General features: G+C 40.5%; 1 protein-coding gene across 1 annotated transcript in view; it reads left to right on the forward strand.

Annotated features, from left to right (window-relative positions):
- The window catches only part of hydin (HYDIN axonemal central pair apparatus protein), a 131,753-nt gene that overhangs the window by 106,110 nt on the left and 8,595 nt on the right, over window positions 1-17,048 (forward strand). The window contains exons 72-85 of the mRNA XM_061773925.1: window positions 125-325; window positions 429-555; window positions 1,279-1,444; window positions 1,733-1,880; window positions 1,986-2,193; window positions 2,319-2,540; window positions 3,641-3,810; window positions 3,913-4,111; window positions 4,257-4,412; window positions 6,228-6,398; window positions 7,185-7,294; window positions 7,466-7,688; window positions 7,996-8,205; window positions 15,665-15,828. Of these exons, the coding sequence (XP_061629909.1) occupies window positions 125-325; window positions 429-555; window positions 1,279-1,444; window positions 1,733-1,880; window positions 1,986-2,193; window positions 2,319-2,540; window positions 3,641-3,810; window positions 3,913-4,111; window positions 4,257-4,412; window positions 6,228-6,398; window positions 7,185-7,294; window positions 7,466-7,688; window positions 7,996-8,205; window positions 15,665-15,828 (2,475 nt within the window). The remainder of the gene's footprint in view (window positions 1-124; window positions 326-428; window positions 556-1,278; window positions 1,445-1,732; window positions 1,881-1,985; window positions 2,194-2,318; window positions 2,541-3,640; window positions 3,811-3,912; window positions 4,112-4,256; window positions 4,413-6,227; window positions 6,399-7,184; window positions 7,295-7,465; window positions 7,689-7,995; window positions 8,206-15,664; window positions 15,829-17,048) is intronic.

A 17,048-nucleotide genomic window follows, 5' to 3' on the forward strand; every position in this document is an offset into this window, starting at 1 on the left:
AAACAGTATCATTTGTATTTGTGATTAGAGCAGGGACTAAAGCTGAATCAGTGTTTCCAATGGGATAATATAGCAACATGATTGCCTGATGGTTTCTACCTGTTTATGCACTTTTTATTTCCAGTATACCTAATTTACGTGCTGGGACTCAGGGACCCTCTATCTCGTTTTGTGGGCGCAGCCTATTGCCCCGTTGCCACTTTGACCTCGAAGACTCTGACTACATTACTGGGAGCCGACGCAGTCCTGAGTTCAGGACTTATTTGGAACCTAACATCAGAGTGATAGAGTGTAAAACACTTGGCCTCTTTACCGCAGCAAAAAGGTTAAAGAAATACTATATAAAGTATTTATATAAGATAAAAAGTTTAGTTCATGAGTACAACTTTAGTTGTTAACTTAAAAAGTGTGTGCTGTCTGTTCTTCAGATGTTTTACTGTGTTCAACCCAACCACTGAACCATACTCATTCGAATGGAAATGTGAAGACACTGGTAACAGTCCATTTCGCTGCCTTACCCCATGTGGCACCATTCTGCCTGGAGAGAAGTCAGAGGTAAGAAGCAGGAGATTTATTACCATAAAACTGAAAAAAGAAAAAAAATGCGATTGTAGCATTATTGATGTTCCCAGTGAGAGTACTATATTTAATCTGTTACAGTACGTTATACCATTCTACCTTAACCCAACTACCAATCACCATTCATTCTCGATACTAGTTGGGACACAGCCTGTCCCTCCTTGACCTCGTCGCTAGTCATTCATTGGACACAAATAGAAAAACAACCCTTCACACTCACATTTACACTTATGGGCAATTTAGAAGAAGAAGAAGAAGAAGAATCATCTTTTATTGTCATGAACATGCATGCATGCACACGAAATTTGTTCTCTGCATTTAACCCATCACAGTGAACACATACACATGTTAGTGAACACATACACATGTTAGTGTATGATGTTAGATTCTTCAATTAACCTTACACGCATGTTTTTGGAATGTGGGAGGAAACCCAGAGAAAACTGGTGAAAGCATGGGGAGAACTCCACACAGGAGTGCCTATATCAAGATTCGAACCCAGAACCTCTTGGCTGTGACAGTTTGACCGTGCTGCCTATCTTTACCTAATATCATAATTTTTCATTCTTTCTCAACTTTTTCTTTCTCTGTGAAGACGGCTGCAAAGTATCAATCTCCTTAGTTGTGTCCCTGTTAGACTCTCTTGAAGAATCAAGATTTACCTAACCTTCAACATAATCTCTTTTTGTTTGTAAACAGATGTGCTTTAAATATGTAGCTGAGCAGGTGAAAGATGTGGAGTCATTCTGGAGCTTTGTGATTGAGGCGCTGTCTCTTTCTATGTCCTTCCTTTGTGTGGGCACCATGAAAGAACCTCTTATCCACTTTGATAAATCCCACATTGACTTTGGCGAACAACTTATTGGTATGTCACATCCATGGGCACACAGTAACACCACCTATTAAAGTACCTGTAGGCCAATTTGTTTTACTGTTTCTTCCTGCAATCTATCAAATGACAAATACCCGGTACTATTGTAGCCGTTTAGGGCCTGATTTACTAAGATTACAAAATGCGGGCACTCAATTGCGTGTCTCTCTAACCGATTTGTATTTCATAGAATAATTTCCCATCATGAAGCAGCTACTAAGATGTAAAAATGACTGTTGAACATCACTAGGAATGCATTAGTGTTATCGATGTTTTCTGTAGGTAATAAAGTGTCACAAACAGTGGATCTCGTGAATGGAGAGAAGGAACCCTTTCACTTCAGTGTTTTGCAGCCATCATTATTCTGTGATGACCAAGAATCCAGCCTCATTTTGCAGCCAATGTGTGGCACAGTGCCAGCCAAAGATAGGTGAATGACTTTGAAGCATCTCGTTCATGTAACACAATGCAATGGATTTTATGACAAAGAAATAACTTTAACATTTTGAGTTTTAATCTGAGACATATGATGCAGGTTGCCCCTGTCAGTGTCATTCAGTCCTTGCCGTCAGGGCTACGTGAGCTTCAGATTAACTCTGAGAGTGAAGAGAAAGTCAAAGCCACTCATCCTCACTTGTAAGGCACATTGTTTTACAATTACTGCTTCTGTTCAAGTGGAAAATCCAGATGGAGGTCTCAGAGAGCTCAGTCCTGACATTTTAGATACTTTAGACTTTGAAAAGGTAAGTATTCATTCTCAGCTACATGTGCAAAAGCATAATACAAAACAGAGTATGATGTTGGAGCCACTACACTGAAATACACTAAATTGAGTTTTACACCATCTGACTACATGCATATATTCTAGGTGGGCATTTCAGAGCAAGCTACCTTTAATATCCTGGTGACCAATACAGGGAGACACAACATGGATGTGAAATTTGAACTGGAAGGGCCAAGTGAGCTGCTTCAACACCTAGTAACAAAACCCAAAAATTCTACAATTGCTATCGGGGAGAAGCTGCAGTCAGCACTCTTCTTTTCTCCTCGGAGCAGTTGCACCCTCAAAGATATCAGACTGACTATCAAGGTAAGATGCAGTTACCCATAGAAAATTATTGATTACAGAAAAAGTGGGAACATACAGTATGATTTGTGCATTAGGGCTCAAGCATTCTAGAAAAAAAGGGAACTCATACGACAAGATCGGGAGCACAGAATTGTCCAAGCTATTATACGTATATTACATGAAATATATACATCAGTGTAAGGTTCAACTAAAGAGTCTAACCTAACAATTGATTGACTTATTGATTGATTAAAACAGGTGTCCCAAGACTGTCAGTAAAGTGTGTTGACTAGAATTAGCAAGCTCTGAGAAGAACATACAGTACTTATGAATTCAGTCATTCATTAATTTTCCATACCACTTATCCTCACTAGGGTCGAAGGGCATGCTGGAGCCTATCCCAGCTATCTTCGGGAGAAAGGCGGGATACACCCTGAACTGGTCGCCAGCCAATTGCAGGGCACACATATATATACATTCACACCTACGGGCAATTTAGAGTCCTCAATTAACCTACCATGCATGGTTTTTGGATCTGGGAGGAAACTGGAGTACCCAGAGAAAGCAGCCACGTGGAGAACATGCAAACTCCACGCAGCCGAGGCCGGATCTGAACCCAAGTCCTCAGAACTGTGAGGCGGGTGTGCTAACCAGTCGTTCACCGTGTGAATTCATACTTTCTTCAAACGCAAAGCAAATTTGTAGTGCAGTTCATACACAAGGTCATTCAATGGGCTTTACATGATTAAAAGCATTTAAAAACAAACAAACAAAAAAACATTTAAAACAAAGAGAAAAAATAGAAGCACAATTAAAACAGCATACAGTGCAAGAAATATCATTTAAAAATGGAAATTCATTCAAGCATGAGAACAAAGAAAGGTTTTCAACCTGGCCTTAAAAACATTTACATTGGGTCAAAAGACGATAAGATGGAGACTTACCAATGTAAACTGTAAATGTCATAGAAAGTGACACTTTACTTTTAATTTAGGAAGCATGTCAATTGAATTTTTAAATAAAAAAATAAAAAAACAGACAAACTTTCTTATCAACACCAACCATGTGACTCTTGAGATATTTATATTAAGTCCTTTTGCTGACTCCTTCTGTCTGTCCAGGTAACTAAAGGTCCATTGTTTACCATTGCTATTGAAGGCAGTGGTGTGGCACCTGAACTTGAATTCTCTTTCAAAAAGTATAACTTTGGCAAGAACTTTGTGTATTATCCTGGCATGGTGCCAGCATCCCACACTCTTGTGTTAAGAAATAAAGGCAACAGGGACATCAGGTTAGTTGTTCCAGGATGTGTCCGTTTTAGTCAAGATGTAAAATACACAGTAAAATACATAAAGTAGTAGTAGTCATGAACACATGTCGTTCTGCTCCTCAGTGTCAAGTGTCAATCCAGAAAGTGCTCATTCCTGGAAATTGGATTCAAACCAGATGTTTTGTCCTCCGGTGCTGTGGTTGAGGTTCCTTTCACCTTCTATCCTCGAGAGCCACGGCGTTACCACGAAAACGTAATCTTCTTAATAAACAGCTGCATCAAGGAACAGGTGGACATTTGGGGACAAGGAATTGAAATGAAGGTGAACAGCTTGTGTACTACACTCAAGAACAATCTCTGCTCTCTTTTACCAACCTCGAACTCCCCCACCTTATAAAACTTGATTTACTGACAAAGGCTATACAAGCTTCATCCAGTTTTTGCACATTTCTATCATTTTCTTCTAGTTGGGAGTATTGGCTCCCAAGCACCAGAAGGTGAAACTTGGAAATCTGACCCCTGGTGAGAAAGTTATGAAACGGGTGCAGCTAGTCAACCGCAGTATTTTGGACATTTCCTTCACCTTGCAGCTTGACAGGAAAAAAACACATATGGAGACCAAGGTAGGGAGCATGCTAAGCAGTGGAGAGCATATACAGTGCTGTGAAAAAGTATTTGTCCCCTTCTCAAATTGTCATTTTTCCCCCCCACTATAATGTTGACGATTATCAAACAAATATATACAAATATGAATAAATATCAGACAAATATAACCCAAGTAAATGTAAAATACAGTTAAATGGTGATTTTATTTTTCTTTGTTTTTTGATTATGGGGAAAAAAACTATTGAAAGCTACTTTTGGCCATGTGTGGAAAAAGTAATTGCCCCAAAACGCAATAACTTGGTTGGGTCACCCTCAGCAGCAACAAATTAAATCAAGCGCTTGAGATATTTTTGCCCACTCTTCCTTGCACAGTTGTTTTAATTCAGCAACACTGGAGGGTTTTCGAGCAGGAACGGCCTTTTTAAGGTCATGCCGCAGCATTTCAATTGGATTCAAGTCCAGACTTTGACTCGGTAGATGTCAATTACTTTATTTCTCATCTGTTCTTGAATTTCTTTGGATTGTGACATTTTGTTGCAGGTTTTTGAGAGCTTTTTACGGAGCCCCCCTGGTGCCAAGGTATGAGAAAAATAAAATTAATTGATAATCTGTTCCCTCATTTTAGTAAACTGTACCCTCAATTTAGTAATCTGTACCCTCAGTTTAGTAAACTGTACCCTCAGTTTAGTAATCCGTACCCTCAGTTTAGCAAATGTCTGGGGCTCCGTATACCTACGTATATCTGTCAAGTGAAGTAAATTGTATTTGTATGTTATATTCTTACTCGTGTGAATTCTGTGTATAAATTGTCATGTCGTGATATATCCTACATCCCATTTTTTCAACTGAAAGGCAATATTGCTGTAGTTCGAGGGGGTTGATCATTATATAGCAGTACTAGCAGGACTGGCTACAATTAGCCTGCGTGTTTCCTAAACACAGTACTAAATTGAGGGTACGGATTACTAAACTGAGGGTACGGATTACTAAACTGAGGGTACGGATTACTAAATTAAGGATTACTAAACTGAGGGTACGGATTACTAAACTGAGGGTACAGTTTACTAAACTGAGGGTACGGATTACTAAACTGAGGGTAGGGATAACTAAACTGAGGGTACAGTTTACTAAACTGAGGGTACGGATTACTAAATTAAGGATTACTAAACTGAGGGTACGGATTACTAAACTGAGGGTACAGTTTACTAAACTGAGGGTACGGATTACTAAACTGATGGTACGGATTACTAAATTTAGGGTACAGTTTACTAAACTGAGGGTACGGATTACTAAACTGAGTGTACAGTTTACTAAATTGAGGGAACGGATTACTAAACTGAGGGAACAGATTATCAATGAATTGTATTTTTCTCATACCTTGGCACCAGGCGGGCTCCGTAGCTTTTAGCTGACTTCATTTTGTCAGAAAGTTTTTTTTTTTGGAGTGATTTCTTGATTGAACAGGCTCCCAGCCTGATTACCTCCAGACCTTTTCAATCAAGAAATCAGTGGTCAACGGGTCAATGAAAATTAACGCAGATTTTCAAAATATATGATTAGCCACAGTTAATACAGGGGGACAATTAGTTTTTCACTCACGGCCAGGTAGCTTTGAATAGTTTTTTTTCCCCCTTAATTAATAAAATCACCATTTAAAGACTGCATTTTATGTTTACTTGGATTATCTTTGTCTGATCTTTATATTTGTTTGTTGATCTTTAAACAATGTGTGGAAACCATGCAAAAAAAAAAAAAGAATTTGAGAAGGGAATAAATACTTTTTCACGGTACTGTAGTTGTATATTACTTTTTCTCTGTTTCTTCACCTCCAGGATTTGTCATTCAGTCCAGTAGCCGAGCTATACCTCAAGGCTCTTCAAGGTTCATGTAATGTTGAGATCCTGTTCACACCCAATCAGCGTATTTCTCCCTTTACTGCTGAGCTGCAGGCTGAGATTGACAGCTATTTACATCCCCTACTGGCCATCCAGGGCTGCTGCCAGGTACAGTTGAAATTAGTATACTGGATGCAGGGCCAAACCCTGTAACCTTTGATAATAAACGCCCCGCTGAAATGTGCTTGATAATTTGTTACAAGTGAGTGAGTGAGGGCAGCACGGTGGACGACTGGTTAAAGCGTCAGCCTCACAGTTCTGAGGACCGGTGTTCAATCCCCGGTCCCGCCTGTGTGGAGTTTGCATGTTCTGCCCGTGCCTGCGTGGGTTTTCTCCGGGCACTCCGGTTTCCTCCCACATCCCAAAAACATGCATTAATTGGAGACTCTAAATTACCCGTAGGTGTGACTGTGAGTGCGAATGGTTGTTTGTTTGTTTGTGCCCTGCGATTGGCTGACAACCAGTTCAGGGTGTACCCCACCTCCTGCCCAATGATAGCTGGGATGGGCTCCAGCACGTGCGCGACCCTAGTGAGGAGAAGTGGCTCAGAAAATGGATGGATGGATGGATGAGTGAGTGAGTGAGTGAGTGAGTGAGTGAGTGAGTGATTGAGTGAGTGAGTGAGTGAGTGAGTGAGTGAGTGAGTGAGTGAGTGAGTGAGTGAGTGAGTGAGTGAGTGAGTGAGTGAGTGAGCGAGCGAGTGAGTGAGCGAGCGAGCGACCCAAAAATTCACCTGAGGAGGCAGACATTCACTGTCTTTCACGATGACATCTCTCCTGCAAATTAAAGCATGTACGGTTTGAGCTACTGTAAAGAGAGAAATTGTGTTATGATTTGTTGTCTCAAATATATAATTGTTAAGTTAGCTGATGCAGCTCTGATTCATATGTTTAGGGTGTAGAGGTGCGTCTCGAACAGGACCACCTGGCATTTGGAGCAGTCGTCCAGCAGTGCCAGGCCAAAAAGAAAGTTGTCATGATCAATACAGGAGAACTTTGTGCCCGGTAAGCACGACTGCTGAACTTCTGATTTCTAAAATAACGAAGACAAAATGAGTAAAGATGTTTCCGAACTATGAATGTATTTTACAAATGTAATGACAGCAATTTTCACTCTTTTGTTATAATATTTAAATTTTAACCTTGCCCCCTTCTCCTTTTTGACAAAATAAACAGGTTCCACTGGAAAACTGAAGACTTTCCTCCAGAGTTGTCCATCCAGCCAACTAAAGGCTCTATCCAGCCAGGAACGGAGGTTCCTTTAGAATTGACATTTGCCCCTGTTCGCTTGAATAATGACTCAAGATATGAGAACCTAACTTGCTGCATTGAGGGCTCCTCTTCACTCATCACTCTCACTGTGACGGGCTCCTGCATTGCAGCCGCTTCTAACAAAGAGGTTTGGTTAATATACACAGTATTATTGTGACATGTACAATGTTGAGCAAAAATCACTTCATTAAAAGACATTTGTGCATTTATGTATCTGAGGCTGTCAACTGTTTTTGAAGTTGAGCAGAGAGGGAAAGTGAGTACACACTGTTTATGTACTGCTCTCTGCTCAGGACTGGTATGAAGAGAGAATCATCTCAGTAGCAAATCTTAGTAGATTCCTCCCACTTTGGTGCTTTCATGCAAATCAATGACTGTTAGTGCCCTTCATTTACCCTGTTTAATTGTTCTGCTTTGCTTTTATTTGCTTTCAGGTGGTAAATTTCTCTTGCCCAGTGCGTGGCTCTCACAGTCAGACACTGTCTGTGGTCAACCCCACAAATCAGCGTTGCAGCATACGACCCGTCATCAACGGCAAGCAATGGAGAGCTCCACCATCTGTGGTTCTTGAGCCTCTTCAAAGCAACACATATGAGGTCACCTTCAGACCACTGACCATGAATGTTGATGGAAAGAAACACTTGGTAAAGGAGCAACTGAATTGCTGTGATAACTTAATTTCCCTCTGTCTGATAATCTGTCCATCTATTTATCCATCTAATGTATGTATATCTAATCATCTAGTCTAATAGTGTTGTCATGCTACCAATATTCTAACTTTGCTGACAATTTTGTTGATTTTTATGAATACAAAATAATATTGGGATACTGTTGGAAGAATAACACAAACAAAAAATGTAAAAAATATTTTTAAACACTATTGAACATATAAATATGACAAATGGAACATTTTTAAATACTATGGAACTACATATATCCATCCACCCATTCTCTTCCGCTTATCCGAGGTCGGGTCGCGGGGGCAGTAGCTTTAGCAGGGAAGCCCAGACTTCCCAGGCCACCCGGGAGGCATAGTCTCTCCAGCATGTCCTGGGTCTCCTCCCGGTGTGACGTGCCTGGAACACCTCACCACAGAGGCGTCCAGGAGGCATCCTGATCAGATGCCCGACATCTGGCTCCTCTCAATGTGGAGGAGCAGCGGCTCTAGTCTGAGCCCTTCCTGGATGACCGAGCTTCTCACCCTATCTCTAAGGGAGAGCCAAGACACCCTGCGGAGGAAACTCATTTGTTCTTTCTGTCACGACCCACAGCTCATGACCATAGGTGAGGGTAGGAACGTAGAACGTAACATATATACATACAGAACCTTTCCAAAAAAAATTAATATCATGGAAAAAAAATATTTTTTACATAATTCCTTTCAAAAAGTTAAACTTTCATAGATTATAGATTCAGGGCCCACAATGTAAACAATTTCAAGTATGTATTTGTTTGTTTTTACATCGTTTGAGCTTCCAGCCTATAAAACCCACAAAATCAGGTATTTAAAGAATTTGAATACTGTGACGAAATCAGCCCCAAATTTTGCAGGCCATAAATGTTTTAAAGTGAGTGTCACACACTAATCATCTACTAAACTCGAAGCACCTGCACAGGTTTCCCCAGGTGTCATTAAATTGCTTCGGTTTGGTTCAATTGTCTCAGTTGGGTTCAATATGGGGAAGACTGCAGACTTGACAACTGGCCAGAAGACCATCATTGATACCCTCCATAGGGTGGGTTAACCACAGAAGTTCATAGCTAAGGAGACTGGCTGCTCACAAAATGCTGTGTCCAAGCTTATGAATGGAATATCTAGTGGAAGGACAAAATGTGGCTGGAGAAGATGCACCAACAAAAGAGATGACCGAGAGCTTCAGCGGATTACCAAACAGAGAAGATTCAAGAATCTAGTAGAGATCCAGAAAGAGTGGAATGAGGCGGGAATCACAGCTTCAAAACCCACCACATTCAGACGCATGCGGAAGATGGGCTACAACTGTCGGGTTCCTTGGATCAAGCCACTTCTGAGCCCTAGCCAACGTAGGAAGTGTCTCAACTGGGCCAAGGAGAAGAAGGACTGGACTGTTGGTCAGCGGTCCAAGGTTCTCTTTGCCGATGAAAGTAAAGTGTGCCTTTCATTCGGGAATCATCATTCGAGGTTTAGAGGAAGACGAGTGACGAACAGAACCTAAGCTGCTTAAGGTCCAGTCTGAAATATCCACAGTCAGTCATAATTTGGGGTGCAATGTCCAGTGCAGGTGTTGGTAAACTCTGCTTTCTTAAATCCAAGGTCATCGCAACAGTCTACCAGAAGGTTTTAAAGGACTTCATGATTCCTTCTGCTGAGGATCTGTATGGAGATGCAGATTTCATCTTCCAGCAGGACCTGGCCCCTGCCCATACCGCCACAAGCACCAAAACCCGTTTTGATGCCCACGCCATCACAATGCTTGACTGGCCAGCCAACTCACCGGATCTAAACCCCATTGAGAATCTATGGGGTATTATCTAGAGGAAAATTAGGGGCACCAGACCCAAAAACAAAGGAGAACAGACAGCAAGCATCAAGGAAATCTGGGCTTCCGTAACTCCCAGGCAATGCCACAGGCTGATTGCTTCAATGCCACAGCGCATCGAGGCAGCGATTAAAGCAAAGGGATTCCCAACCATGTATTGAAGATTAACATATCGTTTTGAAAGTACCATATTTTCATTTGTTTAATGTGATACTAATTCCTTTCTTATTTGTTTTACAAAAACTGAGAAGTAAATGGTGATTTCTTCACAGTATTAAATTTTTTTGAATTCCTGATTTTGTGGGTTTTATGAGCTGGAAGCCCAAATTATGTAAAGATAAACAAATAAATACTTGAAATTGTTTAAATTGTGGGCCCTGAATCTATAATCTATGAAAGATTTATCTATTTACTTTTTGAATGGAATTATGGAAATAAATAAACTTTTCCATGATATAAAATGTTTTGGGAAAGTGTTTATATATATATATATATATATATATATATATATATATATATATATATATATACACATACACACACACACACACACACACACAGTGGGTATGGAAAGTATTCAGACCCCCTTAAAATTTTCACTCTTTGTTATATTGCAGCCATTAGCTAAAATCATTTAAATTCATTTTCGTCATTAATATACACACAGCACCCCATATTGACAGAAAAAAACTGAATTGTTGAAATTTTTGCAGATTTATTAAAAAAGAAAAATGGAAATATCACACAGCCATAAGTATTCAGACCCTTTGCTGTGACACTCGTATATTTAACTCGGGTGCTGTCCATTTTTTCTGATCATCCTTGAGATGGTTCTACACCTTCATTGGAGTCCAGCCATGTTTGATTATACTGATTGGACTTGATTAGGAAAGCCACACCCCTGTCTATATAAGACCTTACAGCTCATAGTGCATGTCGGAGCAAATAAGAATCATGAGGTCAAAGGAACTGCCTGAAGAGCTCAGTGACAGAAATGTGGCAAGGCACAGATCTGGCCAAGGTTACAAAAAAATTCTGCTGCAGTTAAGGTTCCTAAGAGCACAGTGGCCTCCATAATCCTTAAATGGAAGATGTTTGGGATGACCAGAACCCTTCCTAGAGCTTGCCGTCCGGCCAAACTGAGCAATCGGGGGAGAAGAGCCTTGGTGAGAGAGGTAAAGAAAAACCCAAAGATCACTGTGGCTGAGCTCGAGAAATACAGTCGGGAGATGGGAGAAAGTTCTCGAAAGTCAACCATCACTGCAGCCCTCTACCAGTCGGGGCTTTATGGCAGAGTGGCCTGACGGAAGCCTCTCCTCAGTGCAAGACACAGAGTTTGTTAAAAAAAAAACACCTGAAAGACTCCAAGAATGTGAGAAATAAGATTGTCTGGTGTGATGAGACCAAGATGGAAGTTTTTGGCCTGAATTCTAAGCGGTATGTGTGGAGAAAATCGGGCACTGCTCATAATTTTTCCAATACAGTCCCAACAGTGAAACATGGTGGTGGCAGCATCATGCTGTGTGGGTTTTTTTCAGCTGCACGGACAGGACGACTGGTTGCAATGGAAGGAAAGATGAATGCCAAGTACAAGAATATCCTGGACGAAAACCTTCCCCAGAGTGCTCAGGACCTCAAACTGGGCAGAAGGTTCATCTTTCAACAAGACAATGACCCCAAGCACACAACAAAAATAATGAAGGCGTGGCTTCAGAACAACTCTGTGACTGTTCTACAATGGCCCAGCCAGAGCCCTGACTTAAACCCAATTGAGCATCTCTGGAGATACCTGTAAATGGCTGTCCACCAACGTTCACCATCCAACCTGACAGAACTGGAGAGGATCTGCAAGGAGGAATGGTAGATGATCCCCAAATCCAGGTGTGAAAAACTTGTTGCATCATTCCCAAAAAGACTCATGGCTGTATTAGCTCAAAAGGGTACTTCTACTAAATTGTGAGGAAAGGGTCTGAATATGTATGGTGGTGTGATATTTTAGTTTTTCTTTTTTAATAACTCTGTAACATATTCCAAAAGAGCTGGGAAGCAAAAGACTGGGAAGGTTGAGGAATGTTTAAAAAACACCTCTTTGGAACATTCCACAGGTGAACAGGTTAATTTGAAATAGGTGAGTGTAATGATTGTGCATAAAAGGAGCATCCCCAAAAGGCTCACTTGTTCACAAGCAAGGATAGGGTGAGGTTCACTACTTTGTGAACAACTGTGTGACAAATAGTCCAACAGTTTAAGAACAATGTTTCTCAATGTGCAATTGCAAGGAATATAGGGATTTCATCATCTACGGTCCATAATACCATCAAAAAATTCAGATAATCTGGAAAAATCTCTGCACATAAGCGGCAAGGCCGAAAACCAACATTAAATGACCGCGGCCTTCGATCCCTCAGGTGGCATTGCATTAAAAACCGGCATCATTGTGTAAAGAATATTGCCACGTGGGCTCAGGAACACTTCAGAAAACCATTTTCATTTTACACATTTCATTGCTACTACAAATGCACATTTAAACTCTACCATGCAAATTGAAAGCTGATGTCTACAACAACTACAAATGTCCCCGGCTTTTCTGTCCAAGAGCTCATCTGAGATGGACTAATGCGAAGTAGAAGTAGTGTGGTGTGGTCTGACAAGCCCGCATTTGAAATTGTTTTTGGAAATCCTGGACGTTATGTCTTGCACTGCCTCTGTAAAGGCACCATTAATGCTAAAAGGTACTTACAGGTTTGGAACAACATATGCTGCCATCCATGAAGTACTAACTCATCTTTTTTGGAATCGACTATCCTATTATATATTTTGAGTACTCGAATAATCACTGCCCCCCCCAAAAAAAAATAAAAGATTTAAATTCTTTTTGTAATTTTTTTACTACTAACATGCATTTTATTCTCATTTATGAGGGCTGGACTTCTATCTTTAATCTGCATTTTTTGGCACTGAGTGTGTGGTATACTTTGTACAGAATTTGAGACAACAAAATCAGTCTTTGCTAAACAGTTACCATTTGCAATTAGCATTAGCGTGCTAGCGATGACCATTTTAGGTGAACTAAAAAAGCTAACTACCATTCAGCTCACTCATTCATCCTGTTTTACCGATTTTGCGAAGATGAAAAAAACGCCGTTTTGGTAATATTCCTAAAGTGCTTTTGAAAGGAGAGAGTCGAGTCAAGTATAACGCCAAGATTTTTTGCTGACTCACTTTGGGTAAAGGTGCTTTTGTCAAAACTCAGAGTGGTGTCCTTAAACTAGTGAGGGCCAATAATCAACAGCTCAGTTTTCTCATGGTCATCGGCATAACAGTAAAACCCAGTTATGTTTGCGTATGATATCGCCAAGCGGCAGCATATGAATACCAAGCAAAAGAGTCCCTGCGGGACTCTGCATTTAGGATTATAATACTCAGAGGTCACATTACCATGAATTACACAGTGTGTCCTGTCCAAGAGATAAGCCTGTAATACCAATACGCGTCTCGAGTCGATCTAGTAATATATTGTGATCACCGGTATGAAATCAGCACTGAGGTTGAGTAATAATAGTATTGATGAGATTTCGCAATCCATAGCTAGTAACAGATCATTCGTCACTTTTGCAAGAGACGTTTCAGTAGCGTGGTCTGCCCTGAATCCGGACTGAAGAAGTTCAGATAGATTGCAAGAGGCCATTTTTCAAGAATGTTTGCAACAAATGGGAGATTTGACAATGGCCTATAATTAAAAGACTCTCAAGGTCAAGGTTGGGTCTTTTGAGTAAGGTTGGATAACGGCTGTTTTGAAAACTGCAGGTACAGTGCCAGAGGACTGAAAAATGTTTAATATTTGAGATTGAGGGTCCTAAAATAAAAAAACGTTTTTCACGAGTTTCCAAGGGAGAGGGTCAAGTTTGTATGTAGTCTGTTTTGCTGCACTAACATGTTTTGTGAGTCTGTCAAGGAATACTTCCTCAAAATGAAAGAGGATAGCTGAACGGGTATCCGCAATGGTGCACATATTAGGCTCAGTGATCGAAGAATTCAACCTGGCTTGAGGCACGGTGTCCTAATCTCATTCCTAACGAGCTCAATATTGTCGATAAAAAACTGCATGAAATCATCAGCTGAAAAGGAGATGTTGGAAGTAGGCTGCTTTTGGGTTAGCATTGGTACTGTATCAAATAAGTATTTAGGGTTATTTTTAGACTAATTATTTTAGAAAAATTATTAGTTTTAGCTGAAACAAGAGCTTGTTTGTATTTCAGTAAACTATCCCACCATACCTGACGGAACACCTCAAGTTTAGTTGCATGCCATTTGTGCTCAAGGTTCTGACATGCTTGTTTTAGTTCTCTGGTTTCATCTGTGAACCAAGGACTAAATTTCTTAGGACGCGTTTTAGGTGTTAATGGTGCTACGGAGTTTAGTGCGTTACACAGCGCCACATTAAAATCATTTGTGAGATAGGACCCACATAAGAAGGACATGAGGCAATTGTTGAGGGTAATAGCTCAGCAAGTGCCGTGGTAGTTGAAGAACTAATATTACGGGTGCTATAGCTTTGGTTGTGGCGATAGTCAAGACTTCAAATTTTATGAGGTCATGGTCAGACATAGCAGTGGTATAGGGAAGTACCATTACATTGGATGTCACAGCAAGAGCCTCGGATGTTTTAAAGTTGATGTTTGGGCTAGTACTAAGGTTGAAAACTGATTTGGAGATGAAGGCAACACTCCATACCCTTAATAGGACGCGCTCGTAAAGGGCACCACGTCTCTTTTTTATAGGTGTAAAATGTAGGAAAAGCGACGAGAAACCTTTTATCAGTCTCATAATCTGAAGCGCCGGCACGGTGGCCGACTGGTTAGCACATCTGCGCGTAGGTGTGAATGTGAGTGCGAAAGGTTGTTTGTTTATATTATTATTATATTATATTATGAGCCATTCCTGTTCAGCGTAGGTGTGCATGTGAGTGTGAATGGTTGTCTGTGGTTGTCTGTCTCTGTGTGAGGCCCGCATTGGCCTAACAAATCAGTCCACCCTGTAGTCTGCCTTTCGATTCAGTTGTGGTTACCCACCCAAGTGATATAAAATCGATGGGCCTGTATTTTTTAATAATGGAAGGGTACACCACCAATGACCAATTTCCACACATCAATGTAGATTAATTTGTTTCTTTGAAAACATATCTAATTTGAATTACATTTGTTCTGTCTAAGATTGACTATAAAACCATGCTTAATTCAGCCCTAATTCAGACATTCGGTAGCAATTTTGTTTTATTTCAGACGGTGTACTATGCTTAACATGAAATTTGAATACAAAATGTTTTTTTTTTTTTTTTGGTGTCACAAAGCAAACACATTCAAGATACTTTAGACTCTGTGGTGTTGTTGAACACCCTGCTGATGTCAGCACAAGAGAGGACGATGTCAGTACCATAGTCACAGCTATTCACCTATTGATGCTGATGACGGTTGTCTAAGCCATGACAGAGATAGTATGCTATTTGAGTCTAGCAGCAATGAGTAGTAAATATATTTTCATGTATTGCTGCACTAATATGTGTCTATCTCTGTTTTATTTTTAGGGGTCAGTCTTTTTCTCATTCCCCAATGGGGCGGGCATGTTGTACTCGCTACAAGGAACTGCTGAGCCTCCTAAAGCAGAGAACACGATTGTAAATGAACTGCCTGCCAAGACCCATCACACACAGATACTCCCTGTGACCAACTGGCTCTCAAAGCAGAAACGGTAAAACATATACAATACAGAATTATATACAGTGCTGTGAAAAAGTATTGCCCTCAAATTCTTATATTTTTGCCTAGTTTCCCAACTTTGTTTAAGATCATCATAAAAAATAATTAATTATCAGACAAATATAACCAAATGTACTTAAAAATGCTGTTTTTAAATGGTGAGGTCATTTAGTAAGTAAAAAATAAACTATTCAAAGTTACCTGGCCCTGTGTGAAAAAGTAATGGCCCCCTTAAACCTAGTAACTGGTTGGGTCATCCTCAGCCAAACCAACTGAAATAAAGTGTTTTCTATAACTGGCAATGAGTCTTTCACATCTCTGTGGAGATATTTTGGCCCACTCTTCTTTGCAGAATTGTTTAAATTCAACAAAAATGGAGGGTTTTCAAGCATGAACGGCCTTTTTAAGGTCATGCCACTGCATTTCAATTGGATTCAAGTCCGAACTTTGACGAGGCCCCTCCAAAACCTTCATTTTGTTTCTTTAAGCCATTCAGAAGTTGACTTGCTGGTGTGGTTTGGATCGTTATCCTGCTGCAGAACCCAAGTGCGCATCATCTTAAGGTCATAAACTGATGGCTGAACAGTCTCCTTCACGATTTTCTATTAAAGAGCTGAATTCATGGTTCCATCAATCACAGCAAGTTGTCCAGGTGCTGAAGGAGAAAAACAGCCCAAGACCATCACACTACCACCACCATGTTTGATTCTCAGTATTATGTTATTTTTCTGAAATTCTGTGCTACATATACAATTATACATATACAACAATTTTTGCAGTGTGCGCGTTAAGCTACGCAGAGTGGCCGCGCGGGGCAATTCGTCGGTCACGTGATGCAATGCGGGCATTGTCGCATATTGCTGTGAAGCAGTGATGTGCAGTGAGGTTCATGATGGGTGAGGTACTGACTACGGCACGTGACTTGACAGTCACATGACGTCCTCACCTCGATGAAGCTCTACTCAACACTGCCACACGCTGGTTGTGGCACTGTACATACCAGACTCCACTGTGCACTTTTAGTGGCTTTTCTGGTCGATAAGAAAGACTAAATGTCACACACTTTCATTAAATATATTAGACAGTCTGTTGAACGTCAGTAAGTGCAGTACATGTGTGATAAAACATATATTATTGGCGATGTAATGAGGAAATACCAATGTCTCTTGTGTGAATCCACGGACCAATCACAACCTGCCTGAATGGATGTGT

The sequence above is a fragment of the Phyllopteryx taeniolatus genome, chromosome 5, assembly GCF_024500385.1.
Source record: "Phyllopteryx taeniolatus isolate TA_2022b chromosome 5, UOR_Ptae_1.2, whole genome shotgun sequence".
In the NCBI taxonomy this organism is placed as follows: Eukaryota; Metazoa; Chordata; class Actinopteri; order Syngnathiformes; family Syngnathidae; genus Phyllopteryx; species Phyllopteryx taeniolatus.